This window comes from Dipodomys merriami, unplaced genomic scaffold (genome assembly GCF_024711535.1).
Source record: "Dipodomys merriami isolate MVZ:Mamm:240054 unplaced genomic scaffold, mDipMer1.0.p SCAF_36, whole genome shotgun sequence".
Taxonomy (NCBI): domain Eukaryota; kingdom Metazoa; phylum Chordata; class Mammalia; order Rodentia; family Heteromyidae; genus Dipodomys; species Dipodomys merriami.
In genome coordinates this window covers 647079-674450 of record NW_027205159.1, presented here as the reverse complement: position 1 = coordinate 674450, position 27372 = coordinate 647079, and the positions used below count along the sequence as shown (strand labels likewise).

The following is a 27372-nucleotide window of genomic DNA, read 5'->3' as shown; positions in this document are numbered from 1 at the left end:
CTAGAATTCAGCACTGGAAATACTCAAAGCTTATCCTCAGACACATGAAGCCAAAATTACTGCCTCAATTCTCTAAATATTCAAACAGAAGAATGCCCATACATGGACACTAAGGCCAATTAAGGTTATATGAATTAAGGTTGATATTTGAGGTTTATACCTGTCTTACTTAATATTGCTTAAGTATTTCATCAGTTACCATTCACATTTTGGATATCTTGAAAAAAAAGGTGAAAGACAAAAGGGAAATAACATAGCAATACAATTCTTAAATACTTCTTTATGCTATACAGGGGAGAGATCATACTGCCTGTACATACCAGCAAGTGCTCTATCACTTGAACCAGGCCCAAGTCCTTAAGATCAGGAAGTTTTTGTTATGTGTAGCATTAATATTAATATTGGTACTGTTAAACTAACATCAAGTAAGTAACTTAAAATAAATACCAAATCAAAAATACTAAATATTACTAAATATTAATACTAAATATTAAATTTAATACTAAATATTAAACAAATAACATTAAATATGATTAGGTGTCAGTAATATTAAAGTTAACTTTACAGATATTAAAATTATTGTTATTGTTGCTAATAACAATGTAAGTTGAGCACTTCTAAAATGAAATTATTGGAAATTTGGATTCCTAATGTTAGACTTATTTTCAAATTTTGAATATTTGTATATTCATAATGAGCAATCTTGGTGATAGGCCCTAAGTCTAAACACAGAGTTCATTCATGCTTCATATACAACTTATACACATAGCCTAAAAGCAATTCATTCAATATTTTTACAGTGTCTATGTTTTGACTGTAGTTTATCACATGAGGTTAGGTGAATTTTCTACTTTAGCATCACATGGACATTCAAAAAGTTCAGGTTTTAAAACAATTGGGATTTATAATTTGTTGTTTTTATTAAATATATATTTTATTATAAACATACTGTATAGAGGGGTTACAGTTACATGAGTAAGGTAATGAGTACATTTCCTATCAAGCATTATTACCTCCTCCCTTGTTTTCCCCCTACCATCTTTTCCCTCCTCACTTCCCCAACTTCTCCCTCCCCCCACCCAAAGTTTTAAAATTCGTTTTCAATATGGTGTCTTGTACATGTCATTGCTACAATGGGTCAACCTGTATCCTTATTTCAGCATTTTGTTATTTCCCTTCCCCTCCCCAAATTAGAAAAATGCATATCCAAGATGCAGGGCACAGGAATTAAATGGAGTGAAAACAGAGGTTATACCTGGGGGAAGAACATACAAAACAAACCAAAAAAAAATCACATAGTACATTATAAGTACCTTAAAAACAACAGCAAAAAAGTAAGTGTCACAAGTTTTTTTGTTTAGGTTGGTCTGGAACCATGACCTCCTGATCTCAGCCTCCCAAGTAGCTAGGATTACAAGATTCTAACTTTTTAATCCAGAGTGAGATGCTCAATTTGTAGTGACAGTATTTCTCTATTACTCATTGGAAGTAAGAAGTGGAACAAATCATTTACTGCACCAATATTTTGGTTTTGCTTTTAGGGAATGGGGGGGAGGAGGTTCTCGTCCTTGGAATTCCAGAGCCAAGATCAGTACATTGGGAAGGGACACATGACTAATTCCACCATGTATTTTTAGTATTTGCAAATTTAGAAATGAAAAGTCTAATTCTCATTAATTGCTCATTCCTCACAACAACCTTGTGAGACAGGTCTTGGAATAAAAGCATTTAAGGTTTCCTAAAGTAGGTATCAGGGCCAAGAATGAAGTCCACGGGTGCTGTCTGACCTCCAAGTTCTAGCTTATGACCTACATCAGGTACTCACACACTAGGTAATTATAGGACCCAAATATTTTAATTATTCAAGCAAATTACACAATAGTATATGTGTTATTACATTTTGGGTATCTGAATTTGAAAAGTTTTAATAACTGGAATAACATCAAGCTTGAATAAAATTCAAATAGTCAAATACACAAACACCTGCTTGGAATAAGTGAAGAACATGAGGTTGGCTAACATCTGGCCTAAACACTGTAACCTAGAGGAACAGAGACTATGAATAAGTCACAGGCCTCTTTAGTAGCTGTAAGGACCTCAGGAAGGGTGGGAAACAGAGAGGAACTGCTGAAAGGCCCCTCTATGGAGGCCACTGGCGTTGAGGCAAGAAGTGACCAAAAAGAGACCAGCTGAGGACAGCGGCATAGCAGGAAGGGGAGACAGTGTAGAAGCCCTTGAGGCAAGATGTGCCTGGAAGTTTCAAACCCATAGAAAAGGGTAATCCTTGGTCCAGCGCATCTTGCCTCTGAGAAAAAAATAAAGGGCAGGTTAAGACAGGGAAATACAGGTTGAGCACACTTAATCCAAAACTCCTAAATTATTCCACATCTTGTATGTCTTGAGTATTGACATGATGCTATAAAATAGAAATTTTCACATGACAAAACTTCATTTTGTTCACAAAATTACTAATGATATTTTATAAACATTACTTCCAGGCTATGTGCATGGTGTGTATAAATACAAATGAATATTATATTTAGACTTGTACTCTGTCTCCAACACATACTGTGTACATGCAAACATTTTACAATCCAAAAAAAAAATCCTCAATGTGAAACACTTTTGATCCCAAATAGTTTGGATACAGGAGACCCAACTTGTACTGAGAAGCCAACTCAGGCAGACAAATACACGAGATTCTTATCTCCAACAAGCCAGAGTGGAGGTATGACTCAAGTGGTAGAGCATCAGCCTTGAGTAGAAAAACCCAAGTAAGAGGACACAGCCTTGGGTTCAAAATTCAGTAACAGAACTCAATAAGCAAATAAATAAATAAATAAACTCAGTTGAAGATATTCAGGTAAAGAACTTGAGTAATGCAGCATCAGGCATATCAGACATCACCATGTTGACCTCCACTGATGTTAATGCTGGATAATTTTTAAGTTATTGCTTCTGATAAAAGTCTATGCAAGCCAGGTGCCAGTGACTTACGCCTGTAATCCTAGCTACACAGGAGACTGAGATCTGAGAATTGCAGTTCAAAGCCAGCCCGGGCAGGAAAGACTGTGAGACTCCTATCTCCAATAAACCACTAGAAAACCGAAGTGGTGCTGTAGCTCAAGTGGTAGAGCTGAAGAGCTGAAGAGCTAAGGGACAGCGCCCAAGGCCCAGAGTTCAAGCCCCATGACCGACCAAAAATAAAAAGGTCTATGCAAAGATGAGAAAACATGTTGAAATAAATTCCATACCCATAAAAGATAAGCAGGAATACCACTAACCTTTCATAGGACTTGATTGCCTGTTCTACTTTTTGCTTGTAGATATTGAGTTTGACTCCTTGGGGGTTAATGAAAGTCATCTTATTTGTATTATTGCACACGTGTGCCAGGGGGAACACCTACACAGCAAAACCAAAGGGAAGAAAGCATCACTTGGCAAGTTAACATGAGCCTTCAAAAATTTACACACATGGCTAGATGTTTTTCTAATTGTAAAACAATACACTATGAATGTAGAAAATACAGGAAATCTGGCTTCCTGCCATAGCTGTGATGACAGACATGAACCATCATGCCCAGTTTTTTTTTTCTGTTGAGATAAGCATTTTGCCCAGGTGGACTAAAACTGTGAACCTCTCAATCCCAGAATCCTAAGTACATGGAATTACAGGTGTGACCTATTGTGCCTGGCTGGCTGGTGCAAGAGTTATATGTGTATGTTCGCGTGTGTATGTGTGTGTGAAATTACATATACGTATGTAATTTGTATCTTGTAGCATGAAACCTCATCCTGCAGGAATGGCAGAGTATCAGAGAGTTTCCCTTTGATCTTTTGTCTGCACCCGATACTTACTTTTGAGTTTTAAGATACTTCTGATTCTATGCTAAGTAATTTTAGGGACATAAGTGGTAAGTTTATTACTAGTTTGGTAGAAATTCTAATCTTCCCTCCTCAATTCTTTTGGGACCATTCTGATGTCAAAGTTCATTCATTGCCCCTCCATGTATTCTGTCCAAAATTTATAGTTGTATTTAATGGGAGAAACATTGTAATATGCTTACTCTACCTTCCCTTAGAGTTCTTTCTGCCAAAGTCTGCTTTCATCATAATACTATTTCTAACATTATATTTACCTACGTCCACAATATCTATCTCTCCCAAGAGAATGTGAGCTCTGTTACAGTAGGAAATTTGCTGTATTCACCACTGTATTTCCTATTACTATCTAGCACAATACCTGGAACATAATGTACCTTCAACAAATATTTATTGATAAAAGAATGCACAGACCTCAAATAATACATACTATATACAGTATGGCATATATGCTACACACACACATCGACACACACAGACACATAGGCACGCATGCACGTGCGCACACGCACACACACACACACACACACACACACACAGAGTCTGGTACTAGAGCTTGAATTCAGGGCCTTACATTGTTGTTTACTTTTTCACTGGCAACTGGAGCTCTTCCATTTGAGCCATGACTCCAGTTCTCTCATACTTAATATTTAAGTAAAACAGAAAGACATTTTGGAAATATGAGAAATTACTTTTTTTAAGAAGGATTTTTTTTAACTTTTAATAATGATGTTTCCCCTTGCCTCTTAAATCAGACTATATTTTATTGTTCAAGAAAATAATGCAAAGAAAGAAGTATAAAAGGAAAATGTATGATTGATTTTTAGAAATAGGAAGCTGGAAAGCAGTGAACAAGAGAGCAGGGCTGAATCTGTAGGCTCTTGGCTCTATAACCAATGGTGGACTCAAGTCCTGAAAGGCAGGAGGGACCAGAATCAAGCTCAGCAAATGGTATGAGGGTCTCTCACTTTGCCTACTGAATGAGGACACATGTACAACCTGTCAACATGGACTGAACCAAGCCAGTCTCACTTGAAATGATCATTGCAAGTCACAGGATCTTCATGGAACTACATAATGTCTGATGACATGTGGGTGTAGGGGAAGGAGCACAGGAGGATAGACTTAGGCAACTGCAAATTGGCAGAAGAAAACAGAGTTTAAACTTTTGTAAAAGTGAGCCTGATGCTGGTTGCTCATGCCTGTAATCTTAGCTATTCAGGAGGCTGAGATCTGAGGATTGAGGTTTGAAGCCAACCTGGGCAGGCAAATTCATGAGACTCTTAGCTCCAATTAACAGCAAAAGGCTAGAAGTTGAAGTATGACTCAAGTGATAAGAGTACCAGCTTTTGAGCAAAACATTAAGCAAGAGAAATAGGCCCTGAGTTCTAGTCCCAGTAATGGTACACACACACACACACACACACACACACACACACACACACACACACACACACACTCACACACACACACACACACACAGAATGCACATACACATACATACAAAATCTCATTAAAATGATCCAGCATACTAAAATTCTCAAATATATACACAGCAAATAAATAGCTAAAAATAACAGCTGAGCAAATCAACTATCACAAAGTCTAAGTATTTAAGAAGAAATTAATTCTATGTTATGCCAGCCTCACAATGACATTAAATTATCACCAAAGATGGAAAGGACATATAAAGCACAAAAGCTCACTGAAATGACATAAGAAGAAATACATGGAGAAAATCCCAAAAAGTCTACCTTGAAATAAAAACAAATCCTAAAAAGAATAAACTCTAAGCTAAATGCGTTTTTTAAAAATGGTGAACGAGGTAGCAGTACTAGTCTCTCCAGAACACTGCAGTGACACTGAAAAGAATATAAATAGATGAGTAATAGAATATAGAGATGGAGAAATCTCAATATAGATAAGAGAAATTTCAAAATAATAGAATAGAAAGACTGCTAGAGAAGCAACAGTTGAAAACATGCTCCCAGGTTTTACAAAACTTTGGTTGTATTTATTCCAGTCCACAGGGGAGGTTGGAATTAAATCATATGTTGGCCAGAACTGGTGTTGCAGCAGTTAATTCTAAAAGAGGGATTGGGTGTTGTGTGAGTGGTTTAGGAGAAGGGGCATTGTGGTGCAAGGGTTAACATTGTTCCAAAGTTCAGCAAAGATGGCATTTTTCAGCGCCCCAGAAAATCCTAGTCTATCTTCACAGTATGTATAACAAGATTTTAGAAATTTTGTTTTAAAAATAATTAAAGTACATATATAAATTCAGGCTAGTGTTAATTTCTGAGGAAGAAAAGAAGGGAAAGGGATCTAATGAGACAGCACAGAGGTCCTCAATTTATCTGCAATGGTTTATGGTGTTTAATATCTAAAACATAAATAATATTAGATTTAAAACCATCAAGCAGTGGTTACTTCTAACACTTGGGGTTTCAGGACAAGTAAGGAGGTAGGTAGGGCTTTTACTTTTTACTGCATTCTAATAACTACATATTTTTTAACTGCATATAATGAAACCACCAAGACACAAAGAAACAAAATAATAGGCAAAATATTTTGAAAACAAGAGAAAGAATGAAATTAAAAGCTTCATAGCTCAACCTAGCTACTTCCAAACCAGACAAACTTGATGTGTAGCTTTTAAATAATTCCTGTCAAAGGAAAGAGAACAGAACAGTGGGTTAAAGGTGAGACAACTGAGGTTTGAAACTGAAGTTTAAGTAAAAAGAAAAAAAGCATCACCTCTCAAAAATAGAGCTAATGTCACATAAGCTTTCAGAAGAAGGAAAAGTCAATTCTAACCAAAATGAAAAGCATTTTTTTCCTCTCCCTGGAGGAAAAATACCTTTAGAAGTCTATAAATTTGCCTTCCAACTTGACAAATTATATATGATTCAACTGAAGATCAATACCACTAAATACTACTGACTTCACATAAAGTTCCATTCAAGTTTACTTCCCTCTTTTGTGGATTTGGATTTTATGCCTTGGGTAGCCATGGTGGACTTGCAGGTAGTAGTTTAAATCTGACTTGGGTACACCCACTCTCCTTCCTTTCTGTATGCAGATTTAGAGAAACACAACAGCATACTCCGCGCCTTTGGTCTATGGTCTTACTTTATAACATGATGGTTACATTGAGGTTAGAGGAGACAGTCTCTTTATGATGTCAGGTTGAGTGTGACTGAGGTCATAAAAGGCATTCTCTAGGTCTGGGGGATCAGGATCCTAGATGCCTAGCTTCTCTAAGGAACATGTGGTGAAGGAGGTGAGGTTCAGGAAGAAGTTGAGGACTCGTCTGAGAGGGATAAAACCATCTAATAATAGCACCTTTGAAAATGGCTTTCTTAATACTTTAATAACAGAATGGTCCTTCTGTTCAATGTCAAGGTATTGCCTACTTAAATTCTCTAGAGACTTACTGAACTGATATTATTAATCATGCCTTTAGTTAACAAAATAGTTACTATGAAGAACGTAGAGCTAGAGGTATATGTATGTATACATATATACAAATAGTGTATGTGTACATGTGAGTACATATGTGTGTGGGGGTTTGAGACAGGATAGATTAGGGAAAAATGAGGCATAGGAAACAGGAGCCAGGAATTCAGAGACAAACCATGTATTATTAATAAACAGCTTGACTAAAAGCACATAAACACTGCTTTGCTGTGCTTTGATAAGGATGGAAAACATCTGGCCCATAGCAAATGATGTTCTTCTTGAAAGCTTTTCTTCAGCTGCCTGTGACTGTCTCCCCATACTGATAATTTTATACAGACTAAGAATGATATTAGGAATAACCAAATGTCTACTGAGGAACCAAGAGGTTTGCATCCTTTAGTAAAAAGAAAGGGAGAACAATTCTCTCTGGGACCTTGTCAACTTGCCCAAATAATTAGTGTGCTCTGGGAACTGAGCAAGCATATCTTAAACCTATGGAAGAAGGAAAACACTTGGAAAAATGACTGCTATGGGCACAAAGGAAGGGGTAACAGTGCTCGACAAGAAATGTACAGACTACGTTACTCATGTAACTGTAACCCCTCTGTACAGCATCTTTACAATAAAAATTTTAAAAATGCAAATCAAAACAACATTGAGATTTCACCTCATCCCAGTGAGAATGGCTATAATAAAGAAATCTAGTAACAATAGATGCTGTAGGGGATGTGGCCAAAAGGGAGTGCTACTACACTGTTAGTGGGAGTGTAAACTTGTCCAACCACTCTGGAAAGCAGTATGGAGGTTCCTCTGTTTTACTGTAGTGATAGCAAAAAGATACAGTATAGGAAAATGAGCACTCTCAAAAATTCAAGTAAAAGCTGGACACAGTAGCTTATGCCTATAATCCTAGCAACTTGGGAAGTAGAGAGAGATTGGGAGGATCCCAATTTGAGGTCAGCCAAGACAAAAGTTCATGAGACACCTATCTCAACCAATACCTGAGTATGATAGCACATATCTGTCATTCCAGCTACCTAAAAAGCAGAAGGAGATCTTGAGAATTGTAGATATAGGCTAGCTCTGCCACAAAAAAGTTCTGAAGACCTCATCTTAAGAGAAAAAATTTGGGAGTGGCAGTGCAAGCCTGTCATCTTAGCTATGACAAGAAGCCTCAGTAGGAGGATCATGTTCCAAGCTGGTTTATGTAAAAAGGTAGATCCAATTCCAAAAATAACCAGAATATAAAGGGCTGGAGACATGGTTAATTAATGGTAGAACACCTGCCTATCAAGCATGAAGCCTTGAGTTCAAACCCCAGTGCTTCCCTACAAAAATTCCAAATAAACTGTCACCGAAGTGAGAAATAATTAAATCATACCTAGTTATATTATGATGGTTACACAAAATGTTTAGAGCATACACTAAGTGAAGAAGCAGAATGCATAACTCTATGCACCTCTATTAATTGTTAAGGTAGAACAGTTAGAATTTACTTGACAACATTCTAGCTGTGTTTAAAAGCAATCCCAAAACATTTTGAAATGGAGCAAACAATATGAAACTGGTGACTATGTACTTATTCAAATCTGACTGAATTTACCAATTTAAGGGTTTTTCAAGTAAATCACTAAATATCCAAAAATGTTCCAATAAATAGCTTAGTGCTTACCACCAGATCAACCAAAGATCTGATTAGAGATGTATAGTTATAATACAAAAGATGCACAAATCTCATATGGATAGATCTTGAAATGCAATGATGACTTAGATGCTGCAATTATACTAATTGCTAATTTTAATTTGTGTGTGTGTGTGTGTGTGTGTGTGAGTGTGCATGTGTGTGTGTGCATGTGTTTGTGTGCATATTTTGGAACTGAAGCTTGAACTCAGGGACTGGGCACTGTCCTTTAGCTTACTTCTTGAGCAACTACTCTACTTCCAGCTTTTTTCTGGATAATTGGCGATAAAAGATTTTCATATTTGTCTTTCCAGGCTGGTTTGAATTTCAATCCTCAGTTCTCAGCTTTCTGAGTAGCTGGTGCCAGGTGGTACTGAACCTTACATGTCTTTAAAATGCTCTCATGTCTTATTGCTAATGTGTGTGTGTGTGTGTGTGTGTGTGTGTGTGTGTGTGTGTGTGTGTGTGTGTGTGTGTGTGTGTGTGTGTGTGTGTGTGTGTGCCAGTATTGGAGCTTGACCTCAGGGCCAAGGTGCTCCTTCTTAACATTTTTGCTCAAGTCTGGTGCTCTATCACTTGAGCCATGCCTCCATTTCCAGCTTTTTACTGGTAAATTGGAGAAGAGTCTCACAGACTTTCCTGCCTGGTCTGTCTTTGAATTAACATCCTCAGATCTCAGCTTCCTGAGTAGCTAGGATTATAGATAAAAATCAGAGGCACCTGGCTTAAATTTCAGTATTAAATGTCTTTCTGCAAACATCTGCAACCTCTGTAGAACAAAATAAACAAAAGCTACAAAGTTAACTGTCAAAGTGGTGTGTCAATAGAGTCACTCAAAAACCCCATAAAATGTGACTACAGGTTACAATGTTACTGGCTCTCACATTTTTAATTCAAACTTGTTAAAAACAGATAAGTCTAGGTTGGTATCAAATATCGTTCTTGGTAAGATGACAGAAAAATACAGGCACAAAACAAAAGAGCAAAGGGTATATGTGTGGGAAAAGAGATTGGCCAGATTACCATGATGACTCATTCCTGCTGGGCTTATCACTCTACTGCTTCTTCATACCTATATTTTCTAATCTTCAGGAGAATGAATACACACACACACACACACACACACACACACACACACACACACACACACACACACACACGTAGGGAAACTTCTGTAAACATCATTCAATTTTTTAATTAAAAAAAGCTTTTAATCAATATGTAGTTTGATGTTGAGTCTTCCTGTATTTCAAAGCAACAAAATCATCATAATTTTAAAATCATTCTTAGCCTCTATGTGCCTAATATTTTTTGTCAGCTTAATGAGGTAAATAGCTACCTTACAGATGCCTTATGTTTTAGATGGGATACTTTGATATCACATGGTTTGTTTGGAGCCTAATATATGATAAAGGCTCATCACATAATAGATCAGGGGACTTCTCTGGTACTTCAGGAGTAAATGACAGAGCTAGAGTACAAAGCTATGTACAGAACCCAGAATAGAAAAAACAGCCTTGATGAGATGCCATAAAATGATGATGATCATAATCATGATGATATAGATTCTCCAATAACACAGGCTAGTCTTCCCCAATTATTCTAATCTTTTATTCCAAAGCAATTAGCAATAAAGAGCTTTGAATTTTAGGTTTATCAAATGGCTAAAGCAGTTTTATTCTGCATATGATTTGGTGATGGATTAATCTTTTTGAAAGAGCTAAAATAAAATTATCTGGCCTATTTTATATCTTGTAATGAAGAGTTGCTAAGGCAACCTCTCTGCTCAATGCATTATCTCCAAGGTGACGGGTTTGATGCTGGTCCAGGAAGTGGGAAACCAAAACAGCATTGTGTTCTAGAAGAAAAAACAGCCCATACATAACTCATGAATGAAACAGAGCAGGAAACAAAGCCAAAGCCTGAATTTCAGCCCAGACAGATGTGGCCATGCACAGAACAGAGGAGGAAGAGTCCATTAAAATCTCCAGGGAAATAGGGAAGGCAGAGTGATGGAGAGGTGTTAGATCTACTTTTCCACAAACTATTAGGTCCAAATCTCAAAAAGCTACATATCTCACTTAGTGAGAGATAATTCAGATTATTGTATTGTTATTCTGTCCATTTATAGCTAAGGGTCTCTTCCAGTCTGTGAAAATATTAGGAAATAAAAGATACAACAGCAAGACATTTGAAATTTACTCTTTTAGCAGTTTGGGAATATATAATACATTATTTATTACCATAGTTGCTATACTGTGCAGTAGATCTCAAAGCTTATCCTTCTTGTGCCCTTTGATGAACAACTCCCAGTGGTATCCCTCTCTACCCTTCCAACCTTGACTTCAACTTTTTAAAATATTTCATATATAACTGAAATCATGCAGTTTTACCATAAAAATGATAGGTAACAAAAGCAATTATTTTATACAGATACATTTGTAAAGTAAGCAAGGGATGGATATGTCAATTACCTTGATTTAATCATGTCATATCTTCTGCATGTATCAAAACATCACGCTGTGCCCCTTATATACAACTTTGACTAAATAATCAAAAGTAAATTTTAGCATGGTACCAGTGGTTTATGCCTGTAATCCTAGCTACTCAGGAGGCTGAGATCTGAGGATCATGGTTTGAAGCCAGTCCAGGCAGAAAAATTCCCTGTGAGACTCATTTATATCCAATTAACCACTCAAAAGCCAGAAGTGGCCCTGTGGCTCAAGTGGTAGAGTGCTAGAGGCTCTGGGACAGCACCCAGGCCCTGAGTTTAAGCCCACAACCTACCCCCCACCCAAAAGGAAGTTTTAATCCAGGTGTTGGTGACTTATACCTATAAGCCTAGCTACTCAGGAGGCTGAGATGAGGAGGATCACAGTTCAAAGATATCCCAAACAGTCATTGAGACTCCATCTCCAAAATAACCAGAACAAAGGTAGGCTGGAGGCATGGTTCAAGTAGTAGAGTGCTAGCTGAGCAAGTGTGAAGCTTAGTTCCAATTCTGTTACTAGCAAAAAAGGAAATTAAAAAGTAACTTTAAAAGACAAAATATCTTTTGAAGGTGAAGTTACAGTAGAGTAGTTTTCTCTCATCATCAGCATTCTTGCTCTTCTTGTTTGTAGTAAGAATTCACAGTGCCACAAAAGGCATCTAACCCAAGAATGCACTTGAAAAGTATCCATTCCTTGTCCTTGGCTTCATTTTGTAGAGGTAGAACACTAGAATGTTGTGTTTTTTTGAGAGAAGGACCATCAGTCCTCCTCCCATTATTTTTCTTTTTGATAATCAAGGGTGGAATCTTTAAAAATCACTCTTGAAGCTGGGCATAGCATATAAGCCTGTAATTACATCACTGGGGAAGCTGAAACAGGAGGATTATGAACTTGAAGCCACATTGGCCTACTCTAGGTAGTTTTAGGCCAGTCTAAAAAGGCACACCTCCCCCCCAAAGGGAGGTCACTCAACATTTTTCTCCCATAGCCCTACATTGTTTGGTGCTGTCTCTTTGACTTCATAGCAGCCTTGCATCTGTCCTCAGTGCTGTCGATGGGTTCTTGCTGTCCAGACTTGCTTGCTGAATCTCATCTTCCCAACCTTCTCCAACTATCCTCCACATAGGAGCCAATGTCTCAAACTAACCTTCTCTCTCCCCCACTAACGCCATCCCCCGCCATTCTACTCTTCTTCAATCTTAAGACTTCCCTGCAGTCAGACTGCCCCTCAGCTACCCCATGGCCTGAGACTCTCTTCCCCATCCCTGCATCCTAGCAAACCATCACTGGCAACTAGTCTGGGGTCTCTTCTGCATGTTCATTGGCACTTCTCACTTGTCACATTTACCTAGAACTTTTAGTTTGTTTTGCTCTTTCCCTCCACAAGATTTTATGTTGTGTCTGAATGGGAATATTAGCTGTACGGTTTGACACCTCTCTAGAGCCCAGCATAGGCATATAGTAGGCATATGATACCTATCTATCTATCTATCTATCTATCTATCTATCTATCTATCTATCTATCTATCTATCTATCCAATCATTGATCTATATCTGTATTGATGGTACTGGGGTTAAACTCAGGGCCTTGTGCATGGTAGGCAAGCACTCTACCACTTGAGGTATGGCTCTATACTGTTTTGCTCATTAGTATATTTTACAGCTAGGGTCTTATTTGTTTAGTTCAGGGTTGGCCTTGGACTATGATCCTACCTCTGTCTCCTATCTAGCTAGAATTATAGGTGTGCAACTCCACATCTATATGTTTATGATAATTTTTGGTCAGCTGGCCTCCAAACACAATCCTCCTTTCTCAATCTGCTTTATAGCTGGCAAATCATTACAGGCAAATTGTTGATTATTTGTATAATTGAAGCCAACATTTATTGAGTGCTTGCTAAATTCTATCCATTACATGCATTATTTCTTTTAATCCTATAACAACATGAGAACAAGTATATTATTCCCAGAGTGCAGCTCATTACATACATTGTGAAGAAAAGATTTCTTGGAATGAATTAGTAGGTTTATTTCTTCAGCATGAGCCAGTGAGGAAGGGTCAAGTTGAATAAGGCTTTTGTGTCTTCATACTACTTTCAGGACTTTCAAAGTGTTTCTATACTCAGAACTAACAATTATCAGCAGGTGTTTTATATACAATCCCACTTAGGAAGAGATCATTATTATATGCTGACTGTGTAGATATGAACTAGTAGAAATGTAACATAGGGTTTAGAACAATTTGTATTTATCTATGAAATTTTAAATATACATATCCTTGGGGCTGGGAATGTGGCTTAGTGGTAGAGTGCTTGTCTAGTATGTATGAAGCCCTGGGTTTGATTCCTCAGTACTACACAAACAGAAAAAGCCAGAAGTGGCACTGTAGCTCAAGAGGTAGAGTGCTAGCTTTGAGCAAAAAGAAGCTCAGTGCCAAGGCCCTGAATTCATGCCTCAGGGCTGGCAAACAAACAAACAAAATATATATACCCTTTGGATCCAGTAATTCTACTTGAAGAAATCCATTCCAAAAACAGACTTATGCATGTTCCCCCCACATCAAATCTTTTTTTTTTAATTTAATTTTATTTTATTTGTGAACATACTGTACAGAGGAGTTACAATTACATGGGCAGGATAATGCGTACATTTCTTACCAAGCATTGCAGCCTCCTCCTTTGTTTACCCTTCACATCCCTTCCCAGCCTCCCCCCTCCCCCCCAATCCCAATCCTTCTCCTTCCCCCCCTTCCCCCCCACCCGCACTGACGTTGTAAAGCTCGTTTTGGACATGACAACTTGTACTTCTCATTGTTGCAACAGGTCCACCTGTATCCTTAAACAACTGGTTTTTCCCCATCTCCTCCACAAGTTATACTGACATCAAATATAGTGAAAGCAGGGGTTATACTGTGGGGGAGGGACATACAAAGCAACAAAGAGATAATCTTATAAATGCGTTAGAAACACATGCATGAAAGAAAAAAACCTTAAAATACACATCTAAGGGTTCATTTTCCTGACATCACATTATCTGACCTTTTCCGCTTGACTCATACATATACTAGATATTACAAATAAGGGAAACCATGGGACCTATGTTTCTTTGGGCCTGGCTTACTTCACTTAATATAATTTTTTCCAAGTTTTTCCATTTCCTAACAAATGGGGCAATGTCATTCTTTCTGATGGAGGCATAGAATTCCATTGTGTATATATACCACATTTTCTTGATCCATTCATCTACTGAGGGGCATCTGGGTTGGTTCCATATCTTAGCTATGGTAAATAATGCTGCAATAAACATAGTTGTGCTAGTAGCTTTAGTGTGGTCTTGTTTGTAAACATTTGGGTAAATGCCCAAAAGTGGGATTGCTGGGTCATAGGGGAGTTCTATGTGAAGTCTTTTGAGGAACCTCCATACTGCTTTCCAAAGTGGTTGAACAAGTTTACATTCCCACCAACAATGAAGTAAGGCTCCTTTCTGTCCACATCCCCTCCAGCATCTGTTGTTGTTAGAGTTCTTGATTTTTGCCGTTCTAACTGGAGTGAGGTGATATCTCAATGTTGTTTTGATTTGCATTTCTTTTATGGCTAGGGAGGTTGAGCATTTCTTTATGTGTCTATTGGCCATCCTTCTTTCTTCTTCAGAGAAGTTTCTCTTTAAGTCTTTCGCCCACTTATTTATTGGGCAGTTGTTTCTTTGAGGATTTGTTGTTGGGGGGTTTAATTTTTTGAGTTCCAAGTATATTTTAGATATGAGACCCTTGTCCGTTGTATGGCTAGTAAAGATCTTCTCCCAATCCGTGGGCTTTCTATTGATCTTGCTAGCTATGTCATTTGCCCTGCAGAAGCTCTGCAACTTTATTCAATCCCATTTGTCCAACCTTTCTTTGCCCACATCAAATCTTTGTATGAGGAAACTAGTTCTAGGATTTTTTGTAATAGGGAAGGAAGGCCTTTATCAAGTCTTTATTAATAATAGAAGAACCCTGCTGATAAAGAGAATGGGAAAGATCCACATCTGTCCCTGTGGGGAGATCTTTAACACATGATTTTTAAAGGATGGAAAATCCATATGTTATTACATTTTCTCTCTTGTCTCTCTGTCTCTCTGTCTCTCTGTCTCTCTGTCTCTCTGTCTCTCTGTCTCTCTCTATATATATATACATTTATACACACATCTAAGCTATGTAAACACATACACATATGTACATGTAGAAAAAAGTTTGGGGGCTGGGAAGGTGGCTCAGTGGTAGAGCACTTGCCTTGTATGCACAAGGCCCTGGGTTCAATTCCTCAGCACCATATAAGCAGGAAAAAAAAAGCCGGAAGTGGCACTGTGGCTCAAGTGGTAGAGCGCTAGCCTTGAGCTGAAGAGCTGAGGGACAGCGCCCAGACCCAGAGTTTAGGACCACAACTGGACCCAAAAAAAAGAAAAAGAAAAGAAAAAAGGTTGGAAGGACAGTCACTAAATTATTTCAAGTGTTTCTTACATTGATGAGAATGATTGTGAAAGGCACCATACTTTCCTCAAAAGAGTCCTATATGGGTTAAATATCAGTACAGGGAAAAAGAATCCAGACACCAATGGCTCATATCTGCAATCCTAGCTACTCAGGAGACCAGAAAATTTCACAAGAGTCCATCTCCAAAAATAATCAGAAAAAAGCAGGATTGGAGGCATGGCTCCAGTGTTACAACGCTAGCCAGGCAAGTAGAAGGGTCTGAGTTCAAACCCTAGGGCTGTCAAAAAAATCAAAATAAGAAAGACCAAACACAGAGGGTGAAAGCACTACATGTTTATCTATATCACACATATAATAAAATTGCTAACATATCATACATGGAGGGTTAGATTCTGGTTCCTTGGTTTACTGAGGACGTCTCTCCATTTCATTGCTTATTCTTTTAATGAATACATGACATTCCATTATAAGAATGTACATACTAGATATTTAGGCTGATTTCAAATTTTTCCTTATGATATATAAAGTAGCAATAATTATTCTATTCTATTTTTCCTTACACAGATTTTTAGTGAGATATAGATTTTGGGGGACAAATGTTACAAGCTCTTAGGTCTCTTAACATATTACACCAATTTACATCACACAAATTTAAACTCCCAACAGCAGCACATAAAACTTCTCATTTTATTCCATCTTTTCAGTGCTGCTAATCTTGCCTTTTTGTGGGGGTGAGGATATCTAGTAAATTTCCAGTTGCATGTTTCTAAGTCACATATTTGGTTCCTACTAAAGTTAAATACTTTTGTATGTAGTTTTCCCTTTTCCCACTTTTCTTTCTAGATTTCTCCATTAAGTTATTCATCATTTTCTTACTCCTTTCCAGTGTGTATTTTTCCACATGTGTATGTGTACTGAACACTGAGTTACCCTGAACCAGAATACATGTACTTAAGATAGTCTTATGGACTTTTGTTCATTGTGTATGTTGCAGACACCTTTCTGACATCTGCCTTCACTTTATGCATTTTGTGCCAAATAATAGTTTTATATATTCAGTCTATAGATACTTTCTACATGACTTTCTTCTTTTTATTTATTTTCTGGTGGTACTGAGGTTTGAAATTAGGGTTTTGTGCTTGTTAGACTGGAGCTCTACCACTTGAGCCATTCTTCCATCTCTTTTTGCTCTGGTTATTTTTTAGATAAATTCTTGCTTCCTGCCCTGGTATGTGCCTGGACCGTGATTCTATTTATGCTTCTGCTGGAGCTTGAATGACAGGTACATACATCATGCCCAGCTTTTCTGTTGAGATGGGGTCTTGAGAACTTTTTTTGTATAAGTTGGTCTGGAACTGATCTTCCCAATCTCTACACTTCCTGAGTAAGTACGATTTAAGTCATAAGCTACAAATGCCCAGATTATCTTTTGATTTTAAGTTCCCTACTCTAACATATTTGTCTTTGAGAAACTTACTTTTCAATATATCACAGGTTGTTAGATGGGTTAGAAAGAGGCATTATAAATCTAAGATAATTCTATTTCCAGCAGAGTTCACTAAATATATTTGTTCTACATACAACTCAAGAATATTAATACATGAAATTCACAGCATGTGAAGAAACTGTCACCAAACTTCCAAGGAGAAACAAATCCATGCTCAGTTTCTCTATGCTGTTTTGGGAACTTTGAGGTAAAGTGTGCAGAAGCTAGGGTAAACGGTGCCACCCACAGCCTCCTGAGTAGGAGTGGTGATATCTACAGGATGTGTGTGGACCTCTATTGGTCTATTTCACAAATGTCACTCATAGAAAAAAAATTCACCATACAATTTACTTTATTCAATGATGTTAAATCTCAACTATTTTATAAAAGACCAGTTATCTTTTTTCAAAAAGGATTCCCCAACTGCTTTTTTTCAATCTTTTTATTATGGAAAATTTCAAATTTGTAATAAAGCAGAAAATAGTACAATGAGCCATATATCCCTCAAAAGTCTTATCTAACTTGAGCAATTATCAACTCACAGCAAATGTGTGTCATCTACTCCCTCCCCCAACTACTCCCACTATCCAGATTATGTTAAAGCAAATCCCAAACATCATATCATCTCCTCTGGAAATACTTCAGTATAATGAAAAGTCTTTTAAGGAGACTGATTCCATTTAGCACTAGAAAGCCTGATATGTTGCTATCTACATCAATCCTGACAGGAGGCAATGGAGTTCAATTTCTATGTTCACATTTCTTTTGTTTGCCATCTTACTGCAATCTGGCTTCTCCCCTAGGATTGTTTTTGCTGCACTTCCTAATTCCCAAATTCAATAGTAACTTGTCCTTCAGTATGGGGCCAGGCGTTGGATCAGTTCTAGGATTCCCCTCCAAGTGCTAATATCCATAGATGCTCAAGATCCTTATATAAAATGGTATGGTGTTGGCAGATAATCTATAAGTACATCCTCTCATACGGTTAGAATCACCCCTTGTGCAATGTACACTCTGTGCTAATACTGTATTGTTTAGATAGGAGTGACAAGAAAAAAGTTCCTCAATTTTTTTTTTAGCAAAGGCCCATGAATTCAGAAGTTGCAGATACCAAGGGCCAACTGTGCTTATTTGGTCTTCATCCACTTTTAACTTGATCACAGCTTCCTACTAAAACCTTTGTTCTCCTCTGGAAACAAGATAATCATTCTCTGTCCCCCCTTTCTCCCCACCCCCCAAGTTATTTATTTGGAAGTTTTTATGATGGAGAAGAAGCCATTTAATATAGGAATAAAAGGACAATTTTATGCAGTAGCCTCAGCTCTGGATGAGGCTCCCCATGACCAACCTACAGCGTTTTCAAACGATTCTTCAGTTCCATGTGTCTACTCATCCACAAGGGCTACCAACTGCGAACCCAACAAGGCCAATCTCATCTCCACTTAAAGAGATGCACTGTCTAAAATTTGAATTTCTAAAGTAACAAAGCAAGGAGAGAGATGGAAACAGACAGAAAGGGAGAAGTAGAAAGGAGAGAGAGAGAGAGAGAGAGAGAGAGAGAGAGAGAGAGAGAGAGAGAGAGAGAGAATATTATTAAGAGAAATGGTGGGCCTAACCTAGGTGGCTCAAGATCAAAAAGAGAATTCTTGAGAGCCCTTTTCTCTCTTCCTTTTTACTCCCTTCTCAAATATTTTTAATAGCCAAAATACTCAGATTAATTTTTATTTGAACAGAAAATAAAAATGACTTCATGCAGGGACATATAGACATACCTCATCAAAGACCTTGGAAACAACATGTTTGTCCAAAACAGGAACATAGGTGGGGCTGTGGGGCACCGCAGTTGCAGCCAAAGCATCCATGATGGTCAGTTTCTTGGCCACCAGGCTGTGTGTCTGTAGCCATTTTGCTGAGGACATCTGTGAGGAGCTTAAAAAGACAAGATTGTGGGATTTAAAAACTTACAGCATGATGGGCAACAAGCAGCAACCTAACAAAACTTAACCTTGTGAAATTAAAGCACTCACTTGTAAACTTGGTTCTCTTCTTCCATTGATTTTCCTAACAATTTGTCATCCATATACTCATTCACTGGCAGTAAATTCATTCCTGTGGGAGGGAAAATGGAAGTTACACATTTCCCTGATATATGGAGTTTATATCAAAATTCAAAAGGACCAGATTTAATCAGTTACAGTATGACTGAAGGCTAAGAAATGGACTCCAATTCAGAGACCATATTTTGACCTGTCAGAATGAGTTCTCAGGCAACATTCATTTGTGATTTATACTGAAGACCAAGGCACCAGAGAACATGCATTTCAGTTGCTGAGATTTTTCCTCACGGAAGACTCAGACATACTCACTCTCTTTTCTCCAGAAAACACTTTTTTTTTCTAAATTCTCAAGAACACCATTAATCAATGATTGTTCACTGATGACCTCACTTGACTCCCTACCAACTTCTGAGTAGAGAGCCTTGACCAACATTTTAGGTTTGATCAATTTGTTCCGTGTTTCTTCAGCTCTATGTGAAAAAACAAAGACTCTTTAAGGTTCTGTTGTAAGTTCCAATTTTCATACTAATATTTTGGAGATTTAATACATATATTCTTACATAAATTTGAATTTATAAATGGGAGGGAATGTTATCTCATTGACTGAGCAGCACCTGGAAGAAGGGGTGTTTGGGTATGAGTTGGTCAAATGCCTAAGAAATCATGTAGTTTTCATCATGTGATAAATCTCTTACAGACTGTATGAAATACAAGCTACATGAAGCCAAAGAAATATTGAGATGGAGGAAATACAAACTATCTGAAACTCAGGAAATGAGGAGTCTTGAAGGAACAAGCTATGATGAGAAACAGCGGGTGGACATTTGTTACTTGTGTGCTTCCTGCTACCTAGGGAGGTTTGGATCTATTATTTGTCACCTATTTGAAACACACACATATACCACAAGACTTGAACTTTAAAAATGTATCTTTTTAAGAATAATATTAAAGCCGGACTCTGGTGGCTCACACCTAAAATCCTAACTACTCAGGAGGCTGAGATCTAAGGACTCATTCAAAGCCAGCCTGGGTGGGAAACTCTATGAGACTCTTATCTCCAATTAACAACAAAGTAGAAAGTGGAGCTGTGATTCAAGTGGTAGAGCACTAGCCTTGAGTAAAAGCAGCTCAGGGACAGTGTCCAGGCTCTTGGACTCACACACACAAAAAATACTAAGAGTTTTAGCTAGGTGCTTGTGGTTTACACCTGTAATCCTAGCTACTCAAAATCTGACAGGCTTGTTCAAAGCCAGCCTAGACAGAAAAGTCCAAGAGACTGTTATCTCTAATATCAGCAAAAAGCCAGAAGTGGAGCTATGGCTCAAGTGCCAACCTTAAGCACAAAAGCTAATTGGCAGCATCTAGGACCTAAGTTAAAGCCCTGGGCCAGCACAAAATTTAAAAAAGTATACTAATTTTTTTAAATGGCCAATAGTAAATATTGGAAAAGTAAATAATGGAAAAGTCCTATTTTCCTCACTGCACCACAAGGTAAACAGCTTGAAAAGGGCTTAGGTGGCTCCACTTGTGAATAAAGGGATGAAACTAAACCCACTATGAAATAGCAGAGTTCTAAACTGAAATCCCAGACTGGCAACAAAACATTACTATTAGCACTGAAGTTATATAGGCCACATGATTGTTAAACTCCCAAGTCCAAGTCTAGCCTTAAGAAAAATGAGTGCACTAAAGTGGCAGGCCTGCTTTACAAAGGAGTCATTGTACAGGAAGCAATCTAGGAGTACTGTAAATATAGTTTCTTCAAAGCCTATTTCCATCCAGCTCTTTCAGAAATAGACACTGAGTACAAGGGTGGCTGAGCTTTCCAGGAAGCTTAGGCTTGCCTTTGTTACTCAGAGCAGTGTTCCAGCTGCTCCAGCCTTTGGAGAGGCCATCCTTCATGTCCTTCATTTCATTGTAGGCTGAGCTCTTGGGAGTGGACATCTGGCTTCTAAGCAGGCTAGTTTTGGTTGATTCTGTTGATACCAAAAGAATTCAGTTAAGGGAATTTGAGATGGAAGGAGATACTTAGTTATAAACAATTATTTTATTGGCTCCTTAAAAGAAGAATGTAACTTTAGTTTCCTAACATTCAGAGGTCAGATATGGTCTAGTCATAATTAAGCGCTTCAGTAATGCCTTGCTCCCTTTATCTAAATGAAAGTTGTGCTTCTCTTGGAAAAAATCCATTCCCAGAGTCATTGAGATGGTTTAAAGTAGTTCCTTGCAGTTGTGGGAATGAGGCCCCCATTTCCTACTGGTTATAGGCCAGTTGGGTGATTGGGGATAGAAGGGGAAGAAGTTTCCCATCTCCTGAGGGCACCACACATCACTTCCCATGTGGCACAGCTATCTTCAAAACAGCAATCTTTCATGGAACTCTTCTCATAGTTTATTATCTCTCTGGTTTTTTCTTCTGCCACCGAATAGAGAAAGTTTTTCCTTCTAAGGGATTTCATGTGATTGTGCTGGAGCCACCTAGAAAATGTTGCCTTTAGGTGAATACAACATAATTATGAGAAGGATGTTTCATCAACACTAAAGGTTGCAGAGTTTAGAGTTAACATCCTTGGTTAAGATGCTTTAGAAATCATTTTTTCATTATAATTATAATAATTATTATATTTATTTTTCTTTATAAAAATTTTGCCCACCATAGTTGCTGCTAGGTCTCTATTGACATTTCTTGAATGTTCTGTTATTCCTTTTAACTAGCAAGCAGGCATTTATCAAATATTGACAGACTGCGTACTTCAAAGGGTAAAGAGCCTGTGGACAAGACATCTTGACAAGTTTTCATATTTAATAACAGAAAAGCATATTATAAACGTGTTTCTCCCGGAACTCTTCAACGTGTTTCTCATAATTTAGAGTCACAAGGACCCAGGCCTTATGTAAGCATTTGTGAATGAAATGTACCCATGTTTTCATAACAGTGGATTCACCTTCTCATGCAAGAAGTCAGAGATATTTGGAGTAATGTTTAGCTACTAATCTTCAAATGGTCTGTCTTTTTCACAGGTTAGTAATACCAGTGCTTGTCATGCATGGAGAAAGGAGTGTGTTATACAACCTCATTACTTTTCTAGGCAACAGAAGGTTACATAAGATTGGCTGTCTTTGTTAAGAAAGGTAAAATTTCTTGGGATTTATGTCTATAAAAGAAAGTAATCAATGATCCACACAAGGCAGATGAACTTCTGCTGCACTGACAGCCACACTGACCAAAATTATGAGGTAGAAACAATCAGATATACAGTTGCTCTCCAAGTCCCAAAATGCAAAACATTATTAGTTTCAAACTCTGTAAATACTGAATGAAAATATTTATCTGTATGTGAATTCAAGCATTTAACATTTCCCAAACTCTGTCTAGTCAGCACATTTTATCACTGTTCTACACGAAACAGGAAATGAGAAGAAATGCAATGTATGCTTGCCTATCAACATCAAGCATCCCAAATTTGAGTGAAGTGATAAAAATAGCAAAAGGCCTCTAAAATGTTCTGACAAGTATCAAATAACAGCAGATCTAGTAAAACCCAGGCTTAACTGGAATAGGCAAGAAGGACTGGTAAAAGGGATGCAGCCATACAAGTGTCTTGGTATAGGAAACCTGATTGTCCCTATAGACCTAAGACACTCCTCCCCCGTACAAAGACCTCAGAACCAATTAGACATATTACAAAAGTGTGACTGAGTTACAGCAAGTGGCATGTTCCAGGAGCTTAAGGTTTCATGAGGTCAAAACTCTCCTTCCTCCTTTCTAAAAATATGGGGACACTCAACAGATAACAGTGGTAAAAGCCACCACATTCCTCCTAGCATTCTGGTTTACAGAGACCTCTGCTGCTATCATAGGCAGAACTAATAGAGGACACTAGGAGACCCAAGGGCACCAGAACAATAACAACAAAATAATACCACAGGCTTGTAAAAGTTAAATTGCCATTGGAACCTTAGCCCATAAAATCATTCATATATGCTAAATTTAAACAAAGTGACTGCTTCCCAAATTAAATATTTAAATAAGATCTAGAATCTTGAACATAAAAGACAAAATGTCCAGGGTCCTATACAAAAATCATTCATCCCATCAAGAACCTAGAAAATCACTCCTTGAATAAGGAAAAACAAAACAATCAAATAATGCCAACATCAATTTGAATCAGAAATTAGAATAATCTGACAAGGGTTTAAAAGAAGCTAACCATAAAAATGCTTTAAAGAGAATTACAAATGCTTCAAGAGAATTGCAAATTCTCTTGAAACAAATGAATAGAAAATAAAACTTACTTTAAAAAACCTTTGGTAAGTTTGAAAAAGAGAGGAGATACAAAAACGTTGATATCAATGAGTGGACATTAATACAGATCTCACAGTGACTGAAAAGGTATAATGAATGTTACCTCATAATTCTGAAAAAAATAGAAACAATGTGCCAATTTCTCCAAATCCACAAATTTCCAAAACTCAGACAAAATGAAATAGTAGATAAGGATAATCTTAAAACTACTATCAGTTGGATATACCAGTGGTTCATGCCTGTAATCTTAATTACTCAAGAGACTAGGATTATAGACCTGCATAATCACTGTTCAGAGCTAGCTCAGGCAAAAAGTTTATGCAACTCTATTCCCAATATGGCCAGTAAAAAGCCAAGCTGGATGTGTAGCTCAAGTGGTAGAGCCCCAGCTAAGCAAGCAAAGCCAACCGAACCAATTATACCCTAAATTCAAACCTCAGAATCTGAATAAACAAGAAGTTATGGAGAGTTTGTATGTAAATGTAATCCCAGTACTCAAAAGACTAAGGTAGAGGAATCATGAGTTCAAGGCTAGCCTGTGCTGCATATAATGATCCTGTTTCAAAAATTTGTAGAAATAGAATTTATAAGGAAAATTTTCTTAAAATTGAAATCTCTAGGTCCAAATGGCCCCTTGACAACTTTACCAAACATCTAAGAATTACATCAGCTTTTCCAGAAATAATAAAGAAGGAACATTTCTCAACTCATTCAAGGAGGACAGTATCAAGCTTGGTGCCAAACATGATAAAAAAAAAAAAAGGAGTATTAAAAAAGAAAGAAAAGAAAATTGGAAGCCACTAACTTTTATAAACATTCATATGAAAGTTCTCAACAAATTTCAAGCAAATAAAGCCTAGCAATATATTCAAACAATGATAAATTGGAAATAAACAGCAATATGAGATGTGTGAGGCTGCTTTAGCATTTGAAAATCAAATAATATCATCTACCACATCAACAGACCAAAGAAGAAAAGTCACATCAATTTCCTTAGATAAACATTTGGCTAGAATTAAAGCCCATGTTAACAGAGAAAGTTATGCTGAACAGAAAAACCCAATCCCCAAAAGTTATATACTATAATTTCATTTATATAATATTTTTGGAAATGGTAACATGTTAGAACTAGAGAACTCAATGATTCCCAAAGTTTAGGGAACTTGAGACTCAATGATTCCCAAAGGTTAGGGAAGAGTGTGCAGAAGAGATGGGTGTGGTTTTGAGAGGGTTTCATGAAAGGTCCTGTGATGGAATTGTACTCTACCTTAAATGTGATGGCGGTACAAACCTACATGTGTGACAAAATTACAAATGGAAATAGTTGGACATACATACACACATATATAAATGAGCGTGAGAAAAACTGGGACAATCTGAATTAAAATCTATGAATTGTATCAATATTCATATACTAGTTTCTGTATTATAGTTATTTTGTAAGACATGAGCATGGGACAGTAGGACAAAAGGGTAGGTTTATGGGATCATGTCAATGTACAATTATCTTAATAAAAATTGCAATGAAAAGATCTTTTGAGAGGCTGAGGGTAGTTTAACAGTAGAATGTCCAGAGTCTTGAGAAAACAATTGCCAGGTGCCAGTGGCTCATGTCTACAATCCTAGATACTCAGGATGCTGAGCTCTAAGGTTCAAAGCCAGCAAGGGTAGGAAAGTTCACAAGACTCTTCAATTAACCACCAAAAATACAGAAGTAGAGCTGTGGTTCAAATGATAGAGCACTGAAAAACTAAAAAGCTCAGGAATAGTGCCCAAGCTCTGATTTCAAACCCTAGAACTCACACATACAAATACACACAGACATAGACATGCAAACAACACAGACACACACACACACACACACACACACACACACACACACACACACACACACACACAAATCAATAGCAGGGCACCAGTGTTCATGCCTGTAACTCTAGCTACTTAGGAGGCAGACATGTGAGGAACAGGATTTGAAGCCAGCTGAAGCAGAGAAATCCTCGAGACTCTCTCCAATTAATAAGTAGAATCCAGACTGGAGTCACAGCTCAAAGGGATAGAGTGCCAGCTGTGAGTGAAAAGTGAAAACATGAGGTCCTAAATTCAAGCTCCAGTACTAGCACAAAACAAAGCAAAGTGAAACAAAACAAATCTCCCCCCTCCATAGACACACACACACACATACACACACACACACACACACACACACACACACACACACAGGTTTGGGGCTTAAAAATATACTATATGAGTTTGATTTGAGTGTCTTTCATTGAAGAAGAAGAAAAAGCAATAAAAGGGTCAACTGATACCTGCATGGAGGATTTTCCTTTTTGGAATGTTTTGATTTGGAAGGTCCCATTGTACTTTCAACATATTTAGGGGTAATTCAACTGCTGAGTTAACATCAAGGTGAGGCTTTGCACTGTCTTCTGAAACCATTAAAGAGATTTCCTTTTGATGCCTGTTTTGATTTAGATAAAAAATAGATCAAGGAAGAGAAGAAATAAAAAAGGAAGAGGAGAAGAAAAAAAGAATTTCCATCAAGAAGAAAGAAGTCAATATATTAATATTGAGCATTGTACACTTAAATTAGTACTCCTCCTTCTTTGGGCTAATATAAGAACAGTTATGGAAGAGGTGACACTACTCGAAAAGAAATATTTGTATTACCTGAATCAATAATTGTAACCCCTCTGTAGATTACCTTTACAATAAAAATGAATTATAAAACACCCCAACAGTTATAGCCAGATGCCAGTGGTTCACGACTGTAATCCTAGTGACTTGGGAGATTTGAGATCTGAGGATTACAGTTCAAAGCCAGCCCAGGCAGGAAAGTCTGTGAGGCTCTTATCTTCAATAAACTACTTAGAAAATGCTGGAAGTGCATTGTGGCTTAAGTGGTAGAGTGCTAGCCTTGAGGAAAAGAAGCTCAGGAACAGCACCCAAATCCTGAGTTCAAGCTCCAGGACCAACACACACACACACACACACACACACACACACACACACACACACACACACACACACACACACACACACACACACACACACACACACACACACACACACACACACACACACACACACACACACACACACACACACACACACGGGGGGGGGAACAGGCATCAACTGCAGAAGGCTGGTATAACAATTCATAGGGTACATAATAACATTATAGAAACTGTTTATGTGTGCATGCTAGCTTTGAGGCTTAAATTCAGTCCAGGGCACTATCCCTTAGTTTTTTGCTCAAGACCAGTCCTCTACCAAGTGAGCCACACCTCTATTTCCAGGGTTTTGTTTTTTTTGCGGGGGGGAGTTGTCAGTTGTTGCTTGAACTCTGGGGGCTAGGTGTTATCCCTGAGCTCTTCAGTTTAAGGCTAGCCCTCTAGCCCTTGAGCCACAGCGCCACTTCTGGTTTTCTAGTGGCTAATTGGATATAATAGTCTCATGGATTTTCCTGCCCAGTCTGGCTTTGAATTTCGATCCTCACATCTCAGCCTCTTGAAAAGCTAGGATTACAAGCATGAGT

General features: G+C 37.7%; 1 protein-coding gene and 1 long non-coding RNA gene across 6 annotated transcripts in view; one reads left to right on the top strand and one right to left on the bottom strand.

The window, feature by feature from the left end:
• Vwa3b (von Willebrand factor A domain containing 3B) overlaps positions 1-27372 on the bottom strand; it is a 174464-nt gene that overhangs the window by 48229 nt on the left and 98863 nt on the right. For all 3 annotated transcript variants that reach the window (XR_011365209.1, XM_069988478.1, XM_069988477.1), the window contains exons 16-20: positions 26144-26295; positions 21370-21501; positions 19496-19577; positions 19241-19397; positions 3285-3403 (exon numbers count right to left, since the gene is read on the bottom strand). Coding sequence is in view for 2 of the 3 variants with exons in the window: in XM_069988478.1 (XP_069844579.1) it covers positions 3285-3403; positions 19241-19397; positions 19496-19577; positions 21370-21501; positions 26144-26295 (642 nt within the window). In the remaining variant the exon portion in view is untranslated. The remainder of the gene's footprint in view (positions 1-3284; positions 3404-19240; positions 19398-19495; positions 19578-21369; positions 21502-26143; positions 26296-27372) is intronic.
• On the top strand, positions 7137-26559 carry LOC138804292 (uncharacterized). 3 transcript variants are annotated; one of them, XR_011365211.1, is made up of 5 exons: positions 7137-7284; positions 20223-20382; positions 22241-22419; positions 22547-22657; positions 26310-26559. It is a non-coding gene; the product is annotated as an uncharacterized lncRNA (long non-coding RNA). The 3 variants fall into 3 exon arrangements; XR_011365210.1 differs by having other exon boundaries at positions 20223-20450; positions 22248-22419; XR_011365212.1 differs by lacking the exon at positions 22241-22419.